The sequence below is a fragment of the Salvelinus namaycush genome, unplaced genomic scaffold, assembly GCF_016432855.1.
Source record: "Salvelinus namaycush isolate Seneca unplaced genomic scaffold, SaNama_1.0 Scaffold505, whole genome shotgun sequence".
NCBI classification, from domain to species: domain Eukaryota; kingdom Metazoa; phylum Chordata; class Actinopteri; order Salmoniformes; family Salmonidae; genus Salvelinus; species Salvelinus namaycush.
The window spans coordinates 85,440-105,583 of record NW_024061204.1 but is presented as its reverse complement, the minus strand read 5'-3'; the positions used below and the strand labels follow the sequence as shown (position 1 = coordinate 105,583).

The following is a 20,144-nucleotide window of genomic DNA, read 5'->3' as shown; positions in this document are numbered from 1 at the left end:
CATCCTCCTCTTTGAGCCAGGAGAGACTGACATGCAAGTTACTGACACTTTCTCTCCGTGTGCATCAAAGTGTGATATGTGCTGCTTTGTCCTTCCCTGCAGCACATGACCACACAGCTGGGCAGCAGTCCAGGTGCAACTAAACTAGGGCCTGTAGGACATGACCACACAGCTGGGCAGCAGTCCAGGTGCAACTAAACTAGGGCCTGTAGGACATGACCACACAGCTGGGCAGTAGTCCAGATGCGACATGGCCACACAGCTGGGCAGTAGTCCAGGTGCGACTAAACACATGACCACACAGCTGGGCAGCAGTCCAGATGCGACTAAACTAGGGCCTGTAGGACATGACCACACAGCTGGGCAGTAGTCCAGATGAGACTAAACTAGGGCCTGTAGGACATGGCCACACAGCTGGGCAGCAGTCCAGGTGCAACTAAACTAGGGCCTGTAGGACATGACCACACAGCTGGGCAGCAGTCCAGGTGCAACTAAACTAGGGCCTGTAGGACATGACCACACAGCTGGGCAGCAGTCCAGATGCGACTAAACTAGGGCCTGTAGGACATGACCACACAGCTGGGCAGTAGTCCAGATGCGACTAAACTAGGGCCGGTAGGACATGACCACACAGCTGGGCAGCAGTCCAGGTGCGACTAAACACATGACCACACAGCTGGGCAGCAGTCCAGATGCGACTAAACTAGGGCCTGTAGGACATGGCCACACAGCTGGGCAGTAGTCCAGGTGCGACTAAACACATGACCACACAGCTGGGCAGTAGTCCAGATGCGACTAAACTAGGGCCTGTAGGACATGGCCACACAGCTGGGCAGCAGTCCAGATGCGACTAAACTAGGGCCGGTAGGACATGACCACACAGCTGGGCAGCAGTCCAGGTGCGACTAAACACATGACCACACAGCTGGGCAGCAGTCCAGATGCGACTAAACTAGGGCCTGTAGGACATGACCAAACAGCTGGGCAGCAGTCCAGGTGCGACTAAACACATGACCACACAGCTGGGCAGTAGTCCAGATGCGACTAAACTAGGGCCTGTAGGACATGGCCACACAGCTGGGCAGTAGTCCAGGTGCGACTAAACACATGACCACACAGCTGGGCAGTAGTCCAGGTGCGACTAAACTAGGGCCTGTAGGACATGACCACACAGCTGGGCAGTAGTCCAGGTGCGACTAAACACATGACCACACAGCTGGGCAGTAGTCCAGGTGCGACTAAACTAGGGCCTGTAGGACATGACCACACAGCTGGGCAGTAGTCCAGGTGCGACTAAACTAGGGCCGGTAGGACATGACCACACAGCTGGGCAGTAGTCCAGGTGCGACTAAACTAGGGCCTGTAGGACATGACCACACAGCTGGGCAGTAGTCCAGATGCGACTAAACTAGGGCCTGTAGGACATGACCACACAGCTGGGCAGTAGTCCAGATGCGACTAAACTAGGGCCTGTAGGACATGTCTGGTCAACTGAGAAGTCAAGACAGAGCAACGCCCTATCATGGACAGACCAATTCCCATTTTAGCAACCATTGAGTCTATGTTTTGACCATGACAGCTTGCTATCTAGGGTGACACCCAGCGGTTTAGTCTCCTCAACTTGCTCAATAGCCACATTATTCAATAATGAATCCAAACGAGGTTTAGCGTTGAGCGAGTGATTTGTCCCAAAAATGATGCTTTTAGTTTGAGATAATTTAGCACCAGTCTATTGCTAGTTACACATTATAAAACTGACTAGAAATCTATGTTAAGTGTCTCAGTTATTTATTTTATTGTTGCAGCCGAAGTGTATAGTGTTGAGTCAGCAGCGTACATAGACACACAGACAGCCAGCTACATTGTGGATTGTTGCATTTTGTTTCAAGTGGGTCGCCAACGCAGAAAGCTAAACACAACACTATTTTGTTAATCATTCATGTCGATTTCAATTTGGAATCATTCGATCGGGGGAAAACGTGTATGCGCTGTTAAAACTAACATTATTCAAAGGCTACAGTGAATCTGAGAATAATTTGTATATCACTGATTAGAAGAGAATTTGCTGAAGACAGTCCTCTAAATTCTATAAGGTCGAAGTTTTCAGAGGCTGCCGAAACGGGGCAGGAAACAAATCACAACCCTCCATAGAATATCAACAGTGACAAGGGTTGGCTGTTATTTTAGTGATAATTTGACTCGCAAGCCCATGTATTTGTTGTGAGGCCAGTGACTTTTATACAGATAGCACCCCAATTTTTCCCTGTCATTTGAGTTTCATAGAAGTCCTAAAACCGCTGGTGAGTATGACAAAACCAATGATATTGATCTGTTTTAAGCAATCAATTTTGTCAATGTGATTACTATAAACATTTATACTAATCTGAAGTAAAAAGGTTGTGTAATTACCCTCAATTTGAAGTGGTCAAATCATGAGGTTGTGTAATGTAGTATCACATACTGTCCACGTACAGGAAATTAACAGAAATAATCTTAAACATTCTAATATGTAGCTTTATTGGACAATCTCACAGCTAAATATGGCACAGAAATCTGCACATAGATGTTAAACGGCAATCAAGACCAGTAAACTGAGGAACAGTCTTTCTCCAATGTCTCTCTGGAGCACAATCTCCATCTCTTTGCCTACTCACACCAATAGTAATTCCCTGAGGTTCTCAACCTGTTCAACACACCACCACAATATAGGAGTAATACAATCCTATCATATTTTGGAACCAGTCCTTTGGACTCCTATGGGATTCTATCCTATAGGATTTTATCTTATAGTATCCTATATGATTCCTATACAATAATCCTATCAGATTTTGGAACAAGTCCTATAGGATAGGTTCCAAAATCTGATAGAATATTCTATTGGAAGATTTCTGTATTGAAATGGACCAGGAAGAGAATGACAGTTGGGAAAGATAGAGAGAGGTTGTGTCAAAGAGCAGTAGGCCAGAATCAAACCTATGCTGACATGGTGTTCAATCAAATCTGAAAATAGCCTCTCAAAAATAAAGATTAAAAAACAATGTGTGATTTATAAATGTTTTTAAAAAATCATATAATAAAAGAGAATAGAATAGAATAATAATATTTCATAAAGTTCTATTCCAGTTCTTTATCACACTTACATTTCTTTATCAGCTGTGGTTTTACCCAAATTTCTTCATTATGTTCCACACTGTGGGAGTGACAGAGGAACAGACAGAGTGAATGACACACAGCCTGTATGAAGTGGAGTCTAGTCTAGTCCAGCCTGTATGAAGTGTAGTCTAGTCCAGCCTGTATGGAGTGTAGACTAGTCCAGCCTGTGTGAAGTGTAGTCTAGTCCAGCCTGTGTGAAGTGTAGTCTAGTCCAGCCTGTGTGAAGTGTAGTCTAGTCCAGCCTGTGTGAAGTGTAGTCTAGTCCAGCCTGTATGAAGTGTAGTCTAGTCCAGCCTGTATGAAGAGTAGTCTAGTCCAGCCTGTATGAAGTGTAGTCTAGTCCAGCCTGTATGAAGTGTAGTCTAGTCCAGCCTGTATGAAGTGTAGTCTAGTCCAGCCTGTATGAAGTGTAGTCTAGTCCAGCCTGTATGAAGTGTAGTCTAGTCCAGCCTGTGTGAAGTGTAGTCTAGTCCAGCCTGTGTGAAGTGTAGTCTAGTCCAGCCTGTGTGAAGTGTAGTCTAGTCCAGCCTGTGTGAAGTGTAGTCTAGTCCAGCCTGTATGGAGTGTAGTCTAGTCCAGCCTGTGTGAAGTGTAGTCTAGTCCAGCCTGTGTGACGTGTAGTCTAGTCCAGCCTGTGTGACGTGTAGTCTAGTCCAGCCTGTGTGGAGTGTAGTCTAGTCCAGCCTGTGTGGAGTGTAGTCTAGTCCAGCCTGTGTGGAGTGTAGTCTAGTCCAGCCTGTATGAAGTGTAGTCCAGTCCAGCCTGTATGACGTGTAGTCTAGACCAGCCTGTATGACGTGTAGTCTAGACCAGCCTGTATGACGTGTAGTCTAGACCAGCCTGTATGACGTGTAGTCTAGTCCAGACTGTATGAAGTCTAGTCTAGTCCAGTCTGTATGAAGTCTAGTCTAGTCCAGCCTGTATGAAGTCTAGTCCAGCCTGTATGAAGTCTAGTCCAGCCTGTGTGAAGTCTAGTCTAGTCCAGCCTGTGTGAAGTGTAGTCTAGTCCAGCCTGTGTGAAGTGTAGTCTAGTCCAGCCTGTATGAAGTGTAGTCTAGTCCAGCCTGTATGAAGAGTAGTCTAGTCCAGCCTGTATGAAGAGTAGTCTAGTCCAGCCTGTATGAAGTGTAGTCTAGTCCAGCCTGTATGAAGTGTAGTCTAGTCCAGCCTGTATGAAGTGTAGTCTAGTCCAGCCTGTATGAAGTGTAGTCTAGTCCAGCCTGTATGAAGTGTAGTCTAGTCCAGCCTGTGTGAAGTGTAGTCTAGTCCAGCCTGTGTGACGTGTAGTCTAGTCCAGCCTGTGTGACGTGTAGTCTAGTCCAGCCTGTGTGAAGTGTAGTCTAGTCCAGCCTGTATGGAGTGTAGTCTAGTCCAGCCTGTGTGAAGTGTAGTCTAGTCCAGCCTGTGTGACGTGTAGTCTAGTCCAGCCTGTGTGACGTGTAGTCTAGTCCAGCCTGTGTGGAGTGTAGTCTAGTCCAGCCTGTGTGGAGTGTAGTCTAGTCCAGCCTGTGTGGAGTGTAGTCTAGTCCAGTCTGTATGACGTGTAGTCTAGACCAGCCTGTATGACGTGTAGTCTAGTCCAGCCTGTATGAAGTGTAGTCTAGTCCAGCCTGTATGAAGTCTAGTCTAGTCCAGCCTGTATGAAGTCTAGTCTAGTCCAGCCTGTATGAAGTCTAGTCCAGCCTGTATGAAGTCTAGTCCAGCCTGTATGAAGTCTAGTCCAGCCTGTATGAAGTCTAGTCTAGTCCAGCCTGTATGAAGTCTAGTCTAGTCCAGCCTGTATGAAGTCTAGTCTAGTCCAGACTGTATGAAGTCTAGTCTAGTCCAGCCTGTATGAAGTCTAGTCTAGTCCAGACTGTATGAAGTCTAGTCTAGTCCAGCCTGTATGAAGTCTAGTCTAGTCCAGCCTGTATGAAGTCTAGTCTAGTCCAGCCTGTATGAAGTCTAGTCTAGTCCAGCCTGTATGAAGTGTAGTCTAGCCCAGACTGTATGAAGTCTAGTCTAGTCCAGCCTGTATGAAGTCTAGTCTAGTCCAGCCTGTATGAAGTCTAGTCTAGTCCAGACTGTATGAAGTCTAGTCTAGTCCAGCCTGTATGAAGTCTAGTCTAGTCCAGCCTGTATGAAGTCTAGTCTAGTCCAGCCTGTATGAAGTCTAGTCTAGTCCAGCCTGTATGAAGTCTAGTCTAGTCCAGCCTGTATGAAGTCTAGTCTAGTCCAGCCTGTATGAAGTGTAGTCTAGTCCAGCCTGTATGAAGTGTAGTCTAGTCCAGCCTGTATGAAGTGTAGTCTAGTCCAGCCTGTATGAAGTGTAGTCTAGTCCAGCCTGTGTGAAGTGTAGTCTAGTCCAGCCTGTGTGAAGTGTAGTCTAGTCCAGCCTGTATGGAGTGTAGTCTAGTCCAGCCTGTGTGAAGTGTAGTCTAGTCCAGCCTGTGTGGAGTGTAGTCTAGTCCAGCCTGTGTGGAGTGTAGTCTAGTCCAGCCTGTGTGGAGTGTAGTCTAGTCCAGCCTGTATGACGTGTAGTCTAGTCCAGCCTGTATGACGTGTAGTCTAGTCCAGCCTGTATGATGTGTAGTCTAGTCCAGCCTGTATGACGTGTAGTCTAGACCAGCCTGTATGACGTGTAGTCTAGTCCAGCCTGTATGAAGTCTAGTCTAGTCCAGTCTGTATGAAGTCTAGTCTAGTCCAGCCTGTATGAAGTCTAGTCTAGTCCAGCCTGTATGAAGTCTAGTCTAGTCCAGCCTGTATGAAGTCTAGTCCAGTCTGTATGAAGTCTAGTCCAGTCTGTATGAAGTCTAGTCCAGTCTGTATGAAGTGTAGTCTAGTCCAGCCTGTATGAAGTGTAGTCTAGTCCAGCCAGTATGAAGTGTAGTCTAGTCCAGCCTGTATGAAGAGTAGTCTAGTCCAGCCTGTATGAAGTGTAGTCTAGTCCAGCCTGTATGAAGTGTAGTCTAGTCCAGCCTGTATGAAGTGTAGTCTAGTCCAGCCTGTATGAAGTGTAGTCTAGTCCAGCCTGTATGAAGTGTAGTCTAGTCCAGCCTGTGTGAAGTGTAGTCTAGTCCAGCCTGTGTGAAGTGTAGTCTAGTCCAGCCTGTGTGAAGTGTAGTCTAGTCCAGCCTGTATGGAGTGTAGTCTAGTCCAGCCTGTGTGAAGTGTAGTCTAGTCCAGCCTGTGTGACGTGTAGTCTAGTCCAGCCTGTGTGACGTGTAGTCTAGTCCAGCCTGTGTGGAGTGTAGTCTAGTCCAGCCTGTGTGGAGTGTAGTCTAGTCCAGCCTGTATGGAGTGTAGTCTAGTCCAGCCTGTATGAAGTGTAGTCTAGTCCAGCCTGTATGAAGTGTAGTCTAGTCCAGCCTGTATGAAGTGTAGTCTAGTCCAGCCTGTATGAAGTGTAGTCTAGTCCAGCCTGTATGAAGTCTAGTCTAGTCCAGCCTGTATGAAGTGTAGTCTAGTCCAGCCTGTATGAAGTCTAGTCTAGTCCAGCCTGTATGAAGTCTAGTCTAGTCCAGTCTGTATGAAGTCTAGTCCAGTCCAGCCTGTATGAAGTCTAGTCTAGTCCAGCCTGTGTGAAGTGTAGTCTAGTCCAGCCTGTGTGGAGTGTAGTCTAGTCCAGTCTGTATAAAGTGTAGTCTAGTCCAGCCTGTATGACGTGTAGTCTAGTCCAGCCTGTATGAAGTGTAGTCCAGTCCAGCCTGTATGACGTGTAGTCTAGACCAGCCTGTATGACGTGTAGTCTAGACCAGACTGTATGAAGTGTAGTCTAGTCCAGTCTGTATGAAGTCTAGTCTAGTCCAGTCTGTATGAAGTCTAGTCTAGTCCAGTCTGTATGAAGTCTAGTCTAGTCCAGCCTGTATGAAGTCTAGTCCAGCCTGTATGAAGTCTAGTCCAGCCTGTGTGAAGTGTAGTCTAGTCCAGCCTGTGTGAAGTGTAGTCTAGTCCAGCCTGTGTGAAGTGTAGTCTAGTCCAGCCTGTGTGAAGTGTAGTCTAGTCCAGCCTGTATGAAGAGTAGTCTAGTCCAGCCTGTATGAAGAGTAGTCTAGTCCAGCCTGTATGAAGTGTAGTCTAGTCCAGCCTGTATGAAGTGTAGTCTAGTCCAGCCTGTATGAAGTGTAGTCTAGTCCAGCCTGTATGAAGTGTAGTCTAGTCCAGCCTGTATGAAGTGTAGTCTAGTCCAGCCTGTGTGAAGTGTAGTCTAGTCCAGCCTGTGTGAAGTGTAGTCTAGTCCAGCCTGTGTGAAGTGTAGTCTAGTCCAGCCTGTGTGGAGTGTAGTCTAGTCCAGCCTGTGTGAAGTGTAGTCTAGTCCAGCCTGTGTGACGTGTAGTCTAGTCCAGCCTGTGTGACGTGTAGTCTAGTCCAGCCTGTGTGGAGTGTAGTCTAGTCCAGCCTGTATGACGTGTAGTCTAGTCCAGCCTGTATGACGTGTAGTCTAGTCCAGCCTGTATGAAGTGTAGTCTAGTCCAGCCTGTATGAAGTCTAGTCTAGTCCAGCCTGTATGAAGTCTAGTCTAGTCCAGCCTGTATGAAGTCTAGTCTAGTCCAGCCTGTATGAAGTCTAGTCTAGTCCAGCCTGTATGAAGTCTAGTCTAGTCCAGCCTGTATGAAGTCTAGTCCAGCCTGTATGAAGTCTAGTCCAGCCTGTATGAAGTCTAGTCCAGCCTGTATGAAGTCTAGTCTAGTCCAGCCTGTATGAAGTCTAGTCTAGTCCAGCCTGTATGAAGTCTAGTCTAGTCCAGCCTGTATGAAGTCTAGTCTAGTCCAGCCTGTATGAAGTCTAGTCCAGCCTGTATGAAGTCTAGTCTAGTCCAGCCTGTATGAAGTCTAGTCTAGTCCAGACTGTATGAAGTCTAGTCTAGTCCAGCCTGTATGAAGTCTAGTCTAGTCCAGCCTGTATGAAGTCTAGTCTAGTCCAGCCTGTATGAAGTCTAGTCTAGTCCAGCCTGTATGAAGTGTAGTCTAGTACAGACTGTATGAAGTCTAGTCTAGTCCAGACTGTATGAAGTCTAGTCTAGTCCAGCCTGTATGAAGTCTAGTCTAGTCCAGCCTGTATGAAGTCTAGTCTAGTCCAGACTGTATGAAGTCTAGTCTAGTCCAGACTGTATGAAGTCTAGTCTAGTCCAGACTGTATGAAGTCTAGTCTAGTCCAGCCTGTATGAAGTCTAGTCTAGTCCAGCCTGTATGAAGTCTAGTCTAGTCCAGCCTGTATGAAGTCTAGTCTAGTCCAGCCTGTGTGAAGTCTAGTCTAGTCCAGCCTGTATGAAGTGTAGTCTAGTCCAGCCTGTATAATGTGTAGTCTAGTCCAGCCTGTATGAAGTGTAGTCTAGTCCAACCTGTATGAAGTCTAGTCTAGTCCAGCCTGTATGAAGTCTAGTCTAGTCCAACCTGTATGAAGTCTAGTCTAGTCCAGCCTGTGTGAAGTGTAGTCTAGTCCAGCCTGTGTGAAGTGTAGTCTAGTCCAGCCTGTGTGACGTGTAGTCTAGTCCAGCCTGTGTGGAGTGTAGTCTAGTCCAGCCTGTGTGGAGTGTAGTCTAGTCCAGCCTGTGTGGAGTGTAGTCTAGTCCAGCCTGTGTGGAGTGTAGTCTAGTCCAGCCTGTATGAAGAGTAGTCTAGTCCAGCCTGTATGAAGTGTAGTCTAGTCCAGCCTGTATGAAGTGTAGTCTAGTCCAGCCTGTATGAAGTCTAGTCTAGTCCAGCCTGTATGAAGTCTAGTCCAGACTGTATGAAGTCTAGTCTAGTCCAGCCTGTATGAAGTGTAGTCTAGTCCAGCCTGTATGAAGTGTAGTCTAGTCCAGCCTGTATGGAGTGTAGTCTAGTCCAGCCTGTATGGAGTGTAGTCTAGTCCAGCCTGTGTGAAGTGTAGTCTAGTCCAGCCTGTGTGGAGTGTAGTCTAGTCCAGCCTGTGTGGAGTGTAGTCTAGTCCAGCCTGTGTGGAGTGTAGTCTAGTCCAGCCTGTATGAAGTGTAGTCCAGTCCAGCCTGTATGACGTGTAGTCTAGACCAGCCTGTATGACGTGTAGTCTAGACCAGCCTGTATGACGTGTAGTCTAGACCAGCCTGTATGACGTGTAGTCTAGTCCAGACTGTATGAAGTGTAGTCTAGTCCAGACTGTATGAAATCTAGTCTAGTCCAGCCTGTATGAAGTCTAGTCCAGCCTGTATGAAGTCTAGTCCAGCCTGTGTGAAGTGTAGTCTAGTCCAGCCTGTGTGAAGTGTAGTCTAGTCCAGCCTGTGTGAAGTGTAGTCTAGTCCAGCCTGTGTGAAGTGTAGTCTAGTCCAGCCTGTATGAAGAGTAGTCTAGTCCAGCCTGTATGAAGAGTAGTCTAGTCCAGCCTGTATGAAGTGTAGTCTAGTCCAGCCTGTATGAAGTGTAGTCTAGTCCAGCCTGTATGAAGTGTAGTCTAGTCCAGCCTGTATGAAGTGTAGTCTAGTCCAGCCTGTATGAAGTGTAGTCTAGTCCAGCCTGTGTGAAGTGTAGTCTAGTCCAGCCTGTGTGAAGTGTAGTCTAGTCCAGCCTGTGTGAAGTGTAGTCTAGTCCAGCCTGTATGGAGTGTAGTCTAGTCCAGCCTGTGTGAAGTGTAGTCTAGTCCAGCCTGTGTGACGTGTAGTCTAGTCCAGCCTGTGTGACGTGTAGTCTAGTCCAGCCTGTGTGACGTGTAGTCTAGTCCAGCCTGTGTGGAGTGTAGTCTAGTCCAGCCTGTGTGGAGTGTAGTCTAGTCCAGCCTGTATGAAGTGTAGTCTAGTCCAGCCTGTATGAAGTGTAGTCTAGTCCAGCCTGTATGAAGTGTAGTCTAGTCCAGCCTGTATGAAGTGTAGTCTAGCCCAGACTGTATGAAGTGTAGTCTAGTCCAGCCTGTATGAAGTGTAGTCTAGTCCAGCCTGTATGAAGTCTAGTCTAGTCCAGCCTGTATGAAGTCTAGTCTAGTCCAGCCTGTATGAAGTCTAGTCTAGTCCAGCCTGTATGAAGTCTAGTCCAGCCTGTATGAAGTCTAGTCCAGCCTGTATGAAGTCTAGTCTAGTCCAGCCTGTATGAAGTCTAGTCTAGTCCAGCCTGTATGAAGTCTAGTCTAGTCCAGCCTGTATGAAGTCTAGTCTAGTCCAGACTGTATGAAGTCTAGTCTAGTCCAGACTGTATGAAGTCTAGTCTAGTCCAGCCTGTATGAAGTCTAGTCTAGTCCAGCCTGTATGAAGTCTAGTCTAGTCCAGCCTGTATGAAGTCTAGTCTAGTCCAGCCTGTATGAAGTTTAGTCTAGTCCAGACTGTATGAAGTCTAGTCTAGTCCAGACTGTATGAAGTCTAGTCTAGTCCAGACTGTATGAAGTCTAGTCTAGTCCAGACTGTATGAAGTCTAGTCTAGTCCAGCCTGTATGAAGTGTAGTCTAGTACAGACTGTATGAAGTCTAGTCTAGTCCAGACTGTATGAAGTCTAGTCTAGTCCAGCCTGTATGAAGTCTAGTCTAGTCCAGCCTGTATGAAGTCTAGTCTAGTCCAGCCTGTATGAAGTCTAGTCTAGTCCAGCCTGTATGAAGTCTAGTCTAGTCCAGCCTGTGTGAAGTCTAGTCTAGTCCAGCCTGTATAAAGTGTAGTCTAGTCCAGCCTGTATGAAGTGTAGTCTAGTCCAGCCTGTATGAAGTGTAGTCTAGTCCAGCCTGTATGAAGTGTAGTCTAGTCCAGCCTGTATGAAGTGTAGTCTAGTCCAGCCTGTATGAAGTGTAGTCTAGTCCAGCCTGTGTGAAGTGTAGTCTAGTCCAGCCTGTGTGAAGTGTAGTCTAGTCCAGCCTGTGTGAAGTGTAGTCTAGTCCAGCCTGTATGAAGTGTAGTCTAGTCCAGCCTGTATGAAGTGTAGTCTAGTCCAGACTGTCTAGTCTAGTCCAAAAAGGTGACAAAGTAAGAGCTCTACCCCATATCCATACCTGGCTGTTCTCAGAATAATAAGACAAATGCAATATTCAATCAATCAGTTACAAGACTGTTTGGCATTCTGTTTTGGTCAGAACTCAAAGGAGGTGGTATAAATGGGAAAGAAAGGCACTAGAAATGTATGGTTTCCACAGGAACTTTACTAACTTGAGTTTCTCCAGTCTACAGTGTGGATCCTCCAGTCTAGCAGAGAGCAGTCTGACTCCTGAGTCACCTGGGTGATTGAAGCTCAGGTCCAGTTCTCTCATGTGGGAGGGGTTTGACCTCAGAGCTGAAGCCAGAGAAGCACAGCCTTCCTCTGTGACTCTACAGAATGACATCCTGCAGTGAACAGAGGTAGGGTAAAACACATCAAAATATAACATTTATTTGGTAACATTATTGAGCAATACAAAATATCTAATGGACACATTATTCTAAAAGGGACAGTCTTGTTATATAAGATAGATGGATTGGAGAAACTAAGGTGTTTAAGGTATATTTTCTGAAGGAATGGGCCCCTGTGGATATTCTGACTCAACAATATATGGTCAGTCAATATAGCAGTATACTATATATTTTTTAAACTGTTCCAAAAAACTGAGGATGGATTGTTTTCTTACACAGACATTTTGGTCTCAGTAACAGTAACAATGTTTCTAAGTACTGACCTCAGTGTCTCTAGTTGACAGTGTGGATTCCCCAGTCCAGCAGAGAGCAGCTTCACTCCTGAATCCTGCAGGTCATTGTGACTCAGATCCAGCTCTCTCAGGTGAGAGTCATTTGAGCTGAGAACTGAGGCCAACACTTCATAAAACCACTCAGTGAGTTCACAGCCAGCAAGTCTGCAACAACAGAGAAAACCATTTTATGATAGGATATTTATATATAATACTTCATAAGACTATACTACAAAGAAAGTGCTACCCAAAAAACATCAACATTCTTGTGAGGAAAGGTTTGATATGCATTCATACCCTAAGCTAAGTGTTAAAACAAATAATAGATGTTATATATTAGTATTATTGTCCCATACACCAGATAGGTGCAGTGAAATGTGTTGTTTTACAGGGTCAGACATAGTACGAAACCCCTAGAGCAAATTAGGGTTAAGTGCCTTGCTTAAGGGCACGTTGACAGATTTGACACATTGTTGGCTCAGGTATTTGAACCAATGACCTTTTGGTTACTGGCCCAACACTCTAGGCTACCTGCCGCCATTACAACAATGATCAAGAACATATGATCAGTACATATACAAGCTGTCAGGGTGACAAAATGACCCTAAAAGCTATCCAACAATCTTCAGGTTCTCGTCATCTGAAAACACCTCCCAAAGTACTGACCTCAGTGTCTCCAGTTTACAGAGTGGATGTTTCAATGCAGCAAAGAGAACACTCAGTCTGCCCTCATCATCACCATCAGACAGCGTACAGTTCCTCAGGTCGAGCTCTCTCAAGGATGAGTCTGCTGATTGGAGAACGAAGGCCAGTGATTCATAGTGCTCAGGTAGGAGTCTACAGCCTGCTAGTCTGCAGAAACAGAGATGCAGGGGCGCAACTTTCACTTCATTCTGAAACTGCATTTTTTTGTCCCCTCCCAGTTTTATCATTGCACTGTGATACAAAAAGTGTTATCGGTGTGCTTTAGGAACAAGCGTATGCCTCAGAGCGGTCAGGTAGGCTGTTTGGTGGTTTCAGCCTGGACAGTGTGAAGGAAAAGTTTCTGAAAGGCTGGCTTATAGGACCGCCACGGGAGAGATGAACAGAGGCAGATGCTGTGTGTTGTGCTTTTTCTCCGAGTTGTAAAGGCAAGCAGAACAGAAACTGGCTAGTTTATTTGACTGATGCAAGGTAACTGGTGTTTGACTTAACAGGGGAAAAAGTAGATTCCCAGTGCTGAGCTAGCTAGTAGCTACCACAGCTAGTTCAGCTCTAGCTTCTAGCTATATCAGTATCCGTCACAGCTGTTGTGTGTATGGAAATGTTTTGTAGCCTTTGTTTTGTCCCGTTTCAACAGAAGTAAATTAACTTGGCTAGTTTTCGCCAGTTGATGTACCATTAATCGGGTGAACTTGTATGTGTATTAAAGTAGTAAAGAGTGAAGTATTTGGTCCTACATTCATAGCACGCGATGACTACATCAAGCTTGTGACTCTACACATTTGTTAGATGCATTTGCTGTTTGTTTTGGTTGTGTTTCAGATTATTTTGTGCCCAATAGAAATTAATGGTAAATAATGTATTGTGTCATTTTTGGAGTCCCTTTTATTGTAAGTAAGAATAGAATATGTTTCTAAACACTTCTACATTAATGTGGATGCTACCATCATTACGGATAGTCCTGAATTAATTATGAATAATGATGAGTGAGAAAGTTACAGACGCACAAATATCATACCCCCAAGACATGCTAACCTCTCACCATTACAATATCAGGGGAGGTTAGCATTTTTGGTGGGGTATGATATTCATGTGTCTATAACTTTCTCACTCATCATTATTCACAATTCATTCAGCATGGTCCATAATCATGGTAGCATCCAAAATCATGTAGAAGGGTTTAGAAACATATTCTATTCTTAATTACAATAAAGTGACCCCAAAATTACCCCAAAAGGGTTATATTAAATTGTGTGGAAATGAGCTTTAGATGCCCCAGAAAGTTCTGAGGGAGGACCCCCAGACCCCAGACAGATTGTGTTGAAGTGCGAGTTGGGGATGTTTAACACTAGTGATTCTCTGATTACGGTGATATTAAGACCTGGGCCAAAAATATATCATATATGTATTTCATCAAAAAATCCAGATAGTTGAGTTAGTCAAACATAGATGATAAAAGGAAAACATTTATTTTGATATTAAAAAACAAGTCTTGCAAAAATACAATAATATTTGTAGGTATTTAAATATTGATATTCTTTGAAGTTATCCAATTTGAAATTGTTTGAAACAACGATAACTATTTTTTCAACGAGTCCCAAATAAACTGTCAAAGAAAAGTTATAAATAATTGCTTTAATTAAGAGCATCTTAGCATATTCAGTATTATAATCCGTATTCATTCAATGGAATTTCCTTCCATGTACAGTATATGCGTGACCATCTGGGTAACGAACCATGGTTGTCCACATGATTCAAAAGCCTTGGCAGCTCTGAATATAACAGCAGGTCTTAAGGAAGGTTACATGACCTCCTTCCTATATGCATAATGTTTCTAAACCTGTTGTGACATTTTAACATTTCTAATAAAAAAGTATATGTGATTGAAAGGGAGCTAGTTGATTTGTTCAAAATGAGCATAAAAGTTTAAAATGATTAGTTTTCAACTACTTCACAAGTAAGCAATTCATTTATTTTCAGAAATATTGGTTAGGTTTCAAAATGGTTTTAAAAGGGCAGTGCAGTAAAAAAAAACGTGATTTTTCTGTTTCTGATATTTCCACACTATGAGGTCGAAATATCACTGAAATTGTGAAAATAATGATACTGTAATAGTTTTTTAATGTAAGAGCTTGTTCAGGTGGGATGGAGTTTTTGGACCACAGCATGACATCACAATCTGATTTGATTATTATTATTCTGACCAGTGACCAGTCATCTTTTATTTGCATATGTATCGTCCTACTTTGAAGTGGTAAGGGGGGTAGGCTCTAGACCAGGGGTATTCAACTTTTACTCTACTAGGTCCGGAGCCTGCAGGTTTTCTGTTCAACCGGATAATTAACTGCACCCACCTGGTGTCCCAGTTCTAAATCACTCCCTGATTAGAGGGTCCAAAGTTGAGTCTAAACGATCCTACAGTATCTGCCAATTATATATATTTTTTAAATCAGGGCTGTGTATGTAAATATATTACAATTTGTATCAACACACCTACAAGATCAGACTGAGCATTTCAATGGCAAAAGGAGGCTCCGAGAAATAAATGAATAAAAACGTATTTGGAGCTATTTTCAGAAAATAAACACACACAAATACGGTTTGGGGGCTTTAAGTATGGTATTTGCGAGATTTACATTATTACTTACATTGCCTTTCTGCAATTCCTCACAGCTGGGATCAGTCTCAAACGCCCCTCCTCAGATGTGTTGTATCTCTGCAGGTCAAGGTCATCCAGCACGCCCTTTGATATCAGCAGCGCATTGACCAATGCTGAGCAGTCACCAGGTGACCTTTCTATTTCTGCAGGTTTTCCAGACTTCAGGAACTTGTCAATGTCCTCATGTACTGAATCATCTTTCATCTCAGTCAAGCAGATGAGTAGATTGATGTACCTATCAGGTGAAACTTGCTCTACATTTGGCTTCCTGAGGTATTTCTTAATTTCGTCAACAGTCTCTGAGCTGATCTCTGTTTGTGGCAGTAGGTCTTGTAACAGTCTCTGGTTGGATTCTGTTGAGATGCCAACAAGGAAGCGGAGGAACAGATCCAGGTGTCCATTCTCACTCTCCAAGGCTTTATCCACCATCATCTTCAGCAGCTCATGCAAGGGCAGCTCTGAAGACACATCCCCAATGAAAGACTCCAGGGCCTTGATGTTCTTGCTCACACAGCAGTGGAACACGTACAGAGCAGCAAGGAACTCCTGGAAACTCAGGTGAACAAAGCAGTACACCTCCTTCCGATACAACCCATGCTCTTCTTTCAAGATTTCTGTGCAAAACCCAGAGTACACTGAGGCTTCACTGACATCAATGCCACTTTCCTCCAGGTCTTTCTTAGAGAATATCAGATTGCCCTTCACCAGCTGTTTAAATGCCAGTTGAGCCAGTTTCACAATGTTTTCTTTGTTTCTTTCTACGATTATGGTCAGATCCGTCACATTTTCCCCACTATACGTCTTGCTTTTCAGGTTTGTATCAATGAGTAGAAGGTGATTGTACATCTCAGTCAGAGTTGTGATCTCTCTGCTCTTATCATCACTCAACATTTGCTCAAGAACCCTGGCAGTAATCCAACAGAAGACTGGTATGTGGCACATGATGTGGAGGCTCCTTGATGTATTAATGTGTGAGATGATTCTGCTGGCCCGGTTCTGATCTGTGAATCTCTTCCTAAAGTACTCTTCTTTCTGTTTGTCGTTGAACCCTCGTACTTCTGTCACCTTGCTGATATACTGACGCAGGATCTGATTGGCTGCTGCTGGTCTGGAGGTTATCCAGAGGAGAGCTTTAGGAAGCAGATTCCCCTTGATGAGGCTTGTCAGCAGCACATCCACCGATGATGTCTGTGTAACATCAGTCACCCTCTTGTGTTTTTCAAAATCCACAGGCAGTTGGCTTTCATCCAGACCATCAAAGATGAACAGAACTTTGCAGGTAGCATAAATCTTTGCTTCTACTATCTCTGTTAGTTCAGGGTGGAATTCATTCAGAAGTCCATGAAGACTGTACTGCTCATCTTTAATCAAATTCAGCTCTCGGAAAGGAAGAACAAAGATGAAATCAACATCCTGATTGGCAGTTCCTTCTGCCCAGTCGAGGATGAACTTATGTACAGAGATTGTTTTTCCAATGCCAGTGATTCCCTTTGTCATTACAGTTCTGATGGGTCTCTTCTCTTCTCCAGGTAATGGTTTGAAGATGTCATTGCAGTTTATTGGAGTGTCTGATATGTTTCTCTTGGATGTATATTCAATCCGTTGAACCTCATGTTCTTTATTAACCTCTTCTTGTGTGATGTAGAGCTGTGTGTAAACGCTATCAAGTCCAGTTTGTTCCTCAGCTGTGCCTTCAAACGCACATCTAAACTTCTTCTTCAGACTGGCTTTCAGTTTCCCTTTAACTCTCTGTGTGATGTCATCCACTGGAAAGAAGAACACATTAAAAATATATATATATATATTACTTAAGAACATAATTTAGAATATCCGTATGCATACAAAAAGTGTGATTTATCAAACAATCCTATAAGTGTCATAGGCACAGTGGTAGGAGATAACCATTGATAAATACCAATTGTTCTCAGCCTCAGTGCTCGTGCATGACCTTGGCCATGACCTTAGAAACACCCCTAATTAACCATATATGGTCAAAGTCATTCCTTTAATGCCCATGGGGAATATACAGCGCCGTACCATGAAATAGCCTACAGGCGCAACCCCCCAAAAAAGCGTAGAAAAAAATCACTTTTCAGAGACTGAAATAAGAGGTTCTAGTGTCAGAGATTGGGTAAAACAAAAATGTTGGATTTGGCTAGCTCAGTTGTGGTTTGACCAGTAAAAATGTTGGATTTGGCTAGCTCAGTTGTGGTTTGACCAGTAAAAATGTTGGATTTGGCTAGCTCAGTTGTGGTTTGACCAGTAAAAATGTAAACATAGCTATTGTTTTTTTCCCCCATACACATACACACTTTATGTTACATGTAAATCTAGGTAAGAAACAGACCAGTAAATCAAAAGTATATCCTATAGATCTTTGACATACAAGACCAGTTTAAAATAGAACAATAAACAAAATGGATGTAAATAATAGAAAGATAAAGCTATATTCAGCTACATTACTTCATGAGGAGACCATTTCTGGTGTTTCACCTCAGATACATTACTTCATGAGGAGACCATTTCTGGTGTTTCACCTCAGATACATTACTTCATGAGGAGACCATTTCTGGTGTTTCACCTCAGATACATTACTTCATAAGGAGACCATTTCTGGTGTTTCACCTCAGATACATTACTTCATAAGGAGACCATTTCTGGTGTTTCACCTCAGATACATTACTTCATGAGGAGACCATTTCTGGTGTTTCACCTCAGATACATTACTTCATAAGGAGACCATTTCTGGTGTTTCACCTCAGATACATTACTTCATAAGGAGACCATTTCTGGTGTTTCACCTCAGATACATTACTTCATAAGGAGACCATTTCTGGTGTTTCACCTCAGATACATTACTTCATAAGGAGACCCTTTCTGGTGTTTCAACTCAGTGTCACAGCTTTACTTACCGGTTTCCTCACATATCTTCTCTGTCTCAACGTCCTCAAAACGGTGGGCGGATCTGGAACAACAACAAACATGGACACATTGTATATCATGGGTCTCCAAGAGGTCGATCGAAAGCTACCAGTAATAAAATAGACCTGTGTCCCTTCTTTTCTTTCCAAAACACTTTCTCGTTATCGCTCTCAGAACGATCTTCTGTTCCTCAACCGAGATTGACCCGTCTTGTAGCCTGACTGGCTAGGGTTGAAAGAAAAGAAGGGCCACAGGTCTATAGTTTAGCCAATAGTTTAATCCTCCTCCTCACCTCATAATGTAGCTAAAGTCATGAAGATGTGATCCATCATCCCTGTGAGTGAACACATAGTAAATCAATAAAGCCAATATATTGATTTGTATTATATAATATGTTGACCATAGAAAAACGACTATATACAATTCAGATTTTTTTACTGTCCTCTTCAGATGTTTTACTGTCCCCCCCTTCAGATGTTTTACTGTCCCCCCCTTCAGATGTTTTACTGTCCCCCTCTTCAGATGTTTTACTGTCCCCCCCTTCAGATGTTTTACTGTCCCCCTCTTCAGATGTTTTACTGTCCCCCTCTTCAGATGTTTTACTGTCCCCCTCTTCAGATGTTTTACTGTCCCCCTCTTCAGATGTTTTACTGTCCCCCTCTTCAGATGTTTTACTGTCCCCCTCTTCAGATGTTTTACTGTCCCCCCCTTCAGATGTTTTACTGTCCTCTTCAGATGTTTTACTGTCCCCTTCAGATGTTTTACTGTCCTCTTCAGATGTTTTACTGTCCCCCTCTTCAGATGTTTTACTGTCCCCCTCTTCAGATGTTTTACTGTCCCCCTCTTCAGATGTTTTACTGTCCCCCTCTTCAGATGTTTTACTGTCCCCCTCTTCAGATGTTTTACTGTCCCCCTCTTCAGATGTTTTACTGTCCCCCCCTTCAGATGTTTTACTGTCCCCCCCTTCAGATGTTTTACTGTCCCCCCCTTCAGATGTTTTACTGTCCCCCTCTTCAGATGTTTTACTGTCCTCTTCAGATGTTTTACTGTCCCCCTCTTCAGATGTTTTACTGTCCCCCTCTTCAGATGTTTTACTGTCCCCCTCTTCAGATGTTTTACTGTCCCCCTCTTCAGATGTTTTACTGTCCCCCCCTTCAGATGTTTTACTGTCCCCCCCTTCAGATGTTTTACTGTCCCCCTCTTCAGATGTTTTACTGTCCCCCTCTTCAGATGTTTTACTGTCCCCCTCTTCAGATGTTTTACTGTCCCCCCCTTCAGATGTTTTACTGTCCCCCTCTTCAGATGTTTTACTGTCCCCCTCTTCAGATGTTTTACTGTCCCCCCCTTCAGATGTTTTACTGTCCCCCTCTTCAGATGTTTTACTGTCCCCCCCTTCAGATGTTTTACTGTCCCCCTCTTCAGATGTTTTACTGTCCCCCTCTTCAGATGTTTTACTGTCCCCCCCTTCAGATGTTTTACTGTCCCCCCCTTCAGATGTTTTACTGTCCCCCCCTTCAGATGTTTTACTGTCCCCCCCTTCAGATGTTTTACTGTCCCCCCCTTCAGATGTTTTACTGTCCCCCTCTTCAGATGTTTTACTGTCCCCCCCTTCAGATGTTTTACTGTCCCCCCCTTCAGATGTTTTACTGTCCCCCTCTTCAGATGTTTTACTGTCCCCCTCTTCAGATGTTTTACTGTCCCCCTCTTCAGATGTTTTACTGTCCCCTTCAGATGTTTTACTGTCCTCTTCAGATGTTTTACTGTCCCCCTCTTCAGATGTTTTACTGTCCCCCCCTTCAGATGTTTTACTGTCCTCTTCAGATGTTTTACTGTCCCCTTCAGATGTTTTACTGTCCCCTTCAGATGTTTTACTGTCCCCCCCTTCAGATGTTTTACTGTCCCCTTCAGATGTTTTACTGTCCCCCCCTTCAGATGTTTTACTGTCCCCCCCTTCAGATGTTTTACTGTCCCCTTCAGATGTTTTACTGTCCCCCTCTTCAGATGTTTTACTGTCCCCCCCTTCAGATGTTTTACTGTCCCCCTCTTCAGATGTTTTACTGTCCCCCTCTTCAGATGTTTTACTGTCCCCCTCTTCAGATGTTTTACTGTCCCCCTCTTCAGATGTTTTACTGTCCCCCTCTTC

General features: G+C 44.2%; 1 protein-coding gene across 1 annotated transcript; it reads right to left on the bottom strand.

The window, feature by feature from the left end:
* Window positions 1-3,114: 3,114 nt before the first annotated feature.
* LOC120041684 (NACHT, LRR and PYD domains-containing protein 12-like) lies at window positions 3,115-18,452 on the bottom strand. Its single transcript, XM_038986547.1, has 7 exons — window positions 18,294-18,452; window positions 17,992-18,044; window positions 15,069-16,845; window positions 12,385-12,570; window positions 11,710-11,883; window positions 11,207-11,380; window positions 3,115-3,190 (listed from the first exon to the last, which is right to left on the bottom strand). The coding sequence occupies exons 1-7, from the start codon at window positions 18,296-18,298 to the stop codon at window positions 3,115-3,117; spliced, it is 2,445 nt and encodes an 814-aa protein (XP_038842475.1). The 5' UTR covers window positions 18,299-18,452.
* Between the last annotated feature and the right edge of the window lie 1,692 nt (window positions 18,453-20,144).

Excerpts from the sequence above, each read along its gene's own strand:
- LOC120041684 (XM_038986547.1), bottom strand. Across the intron at positions 11,884-12,384 it reads TGTAAACTGGAGACACTGAG|ACTTGCTGGCTGTGAACTCA; the intron begins GTCAGTACTTTG and ends CTGTTGTTGCAG. Across the intron at positions 3,191-11,206 it reads TGTAGACTGGAGAAACTCAA|TGTGGAACATAATGAAGAAA; the intron begins GTTAGTAAAGTT and ends TCACTCCCACAG.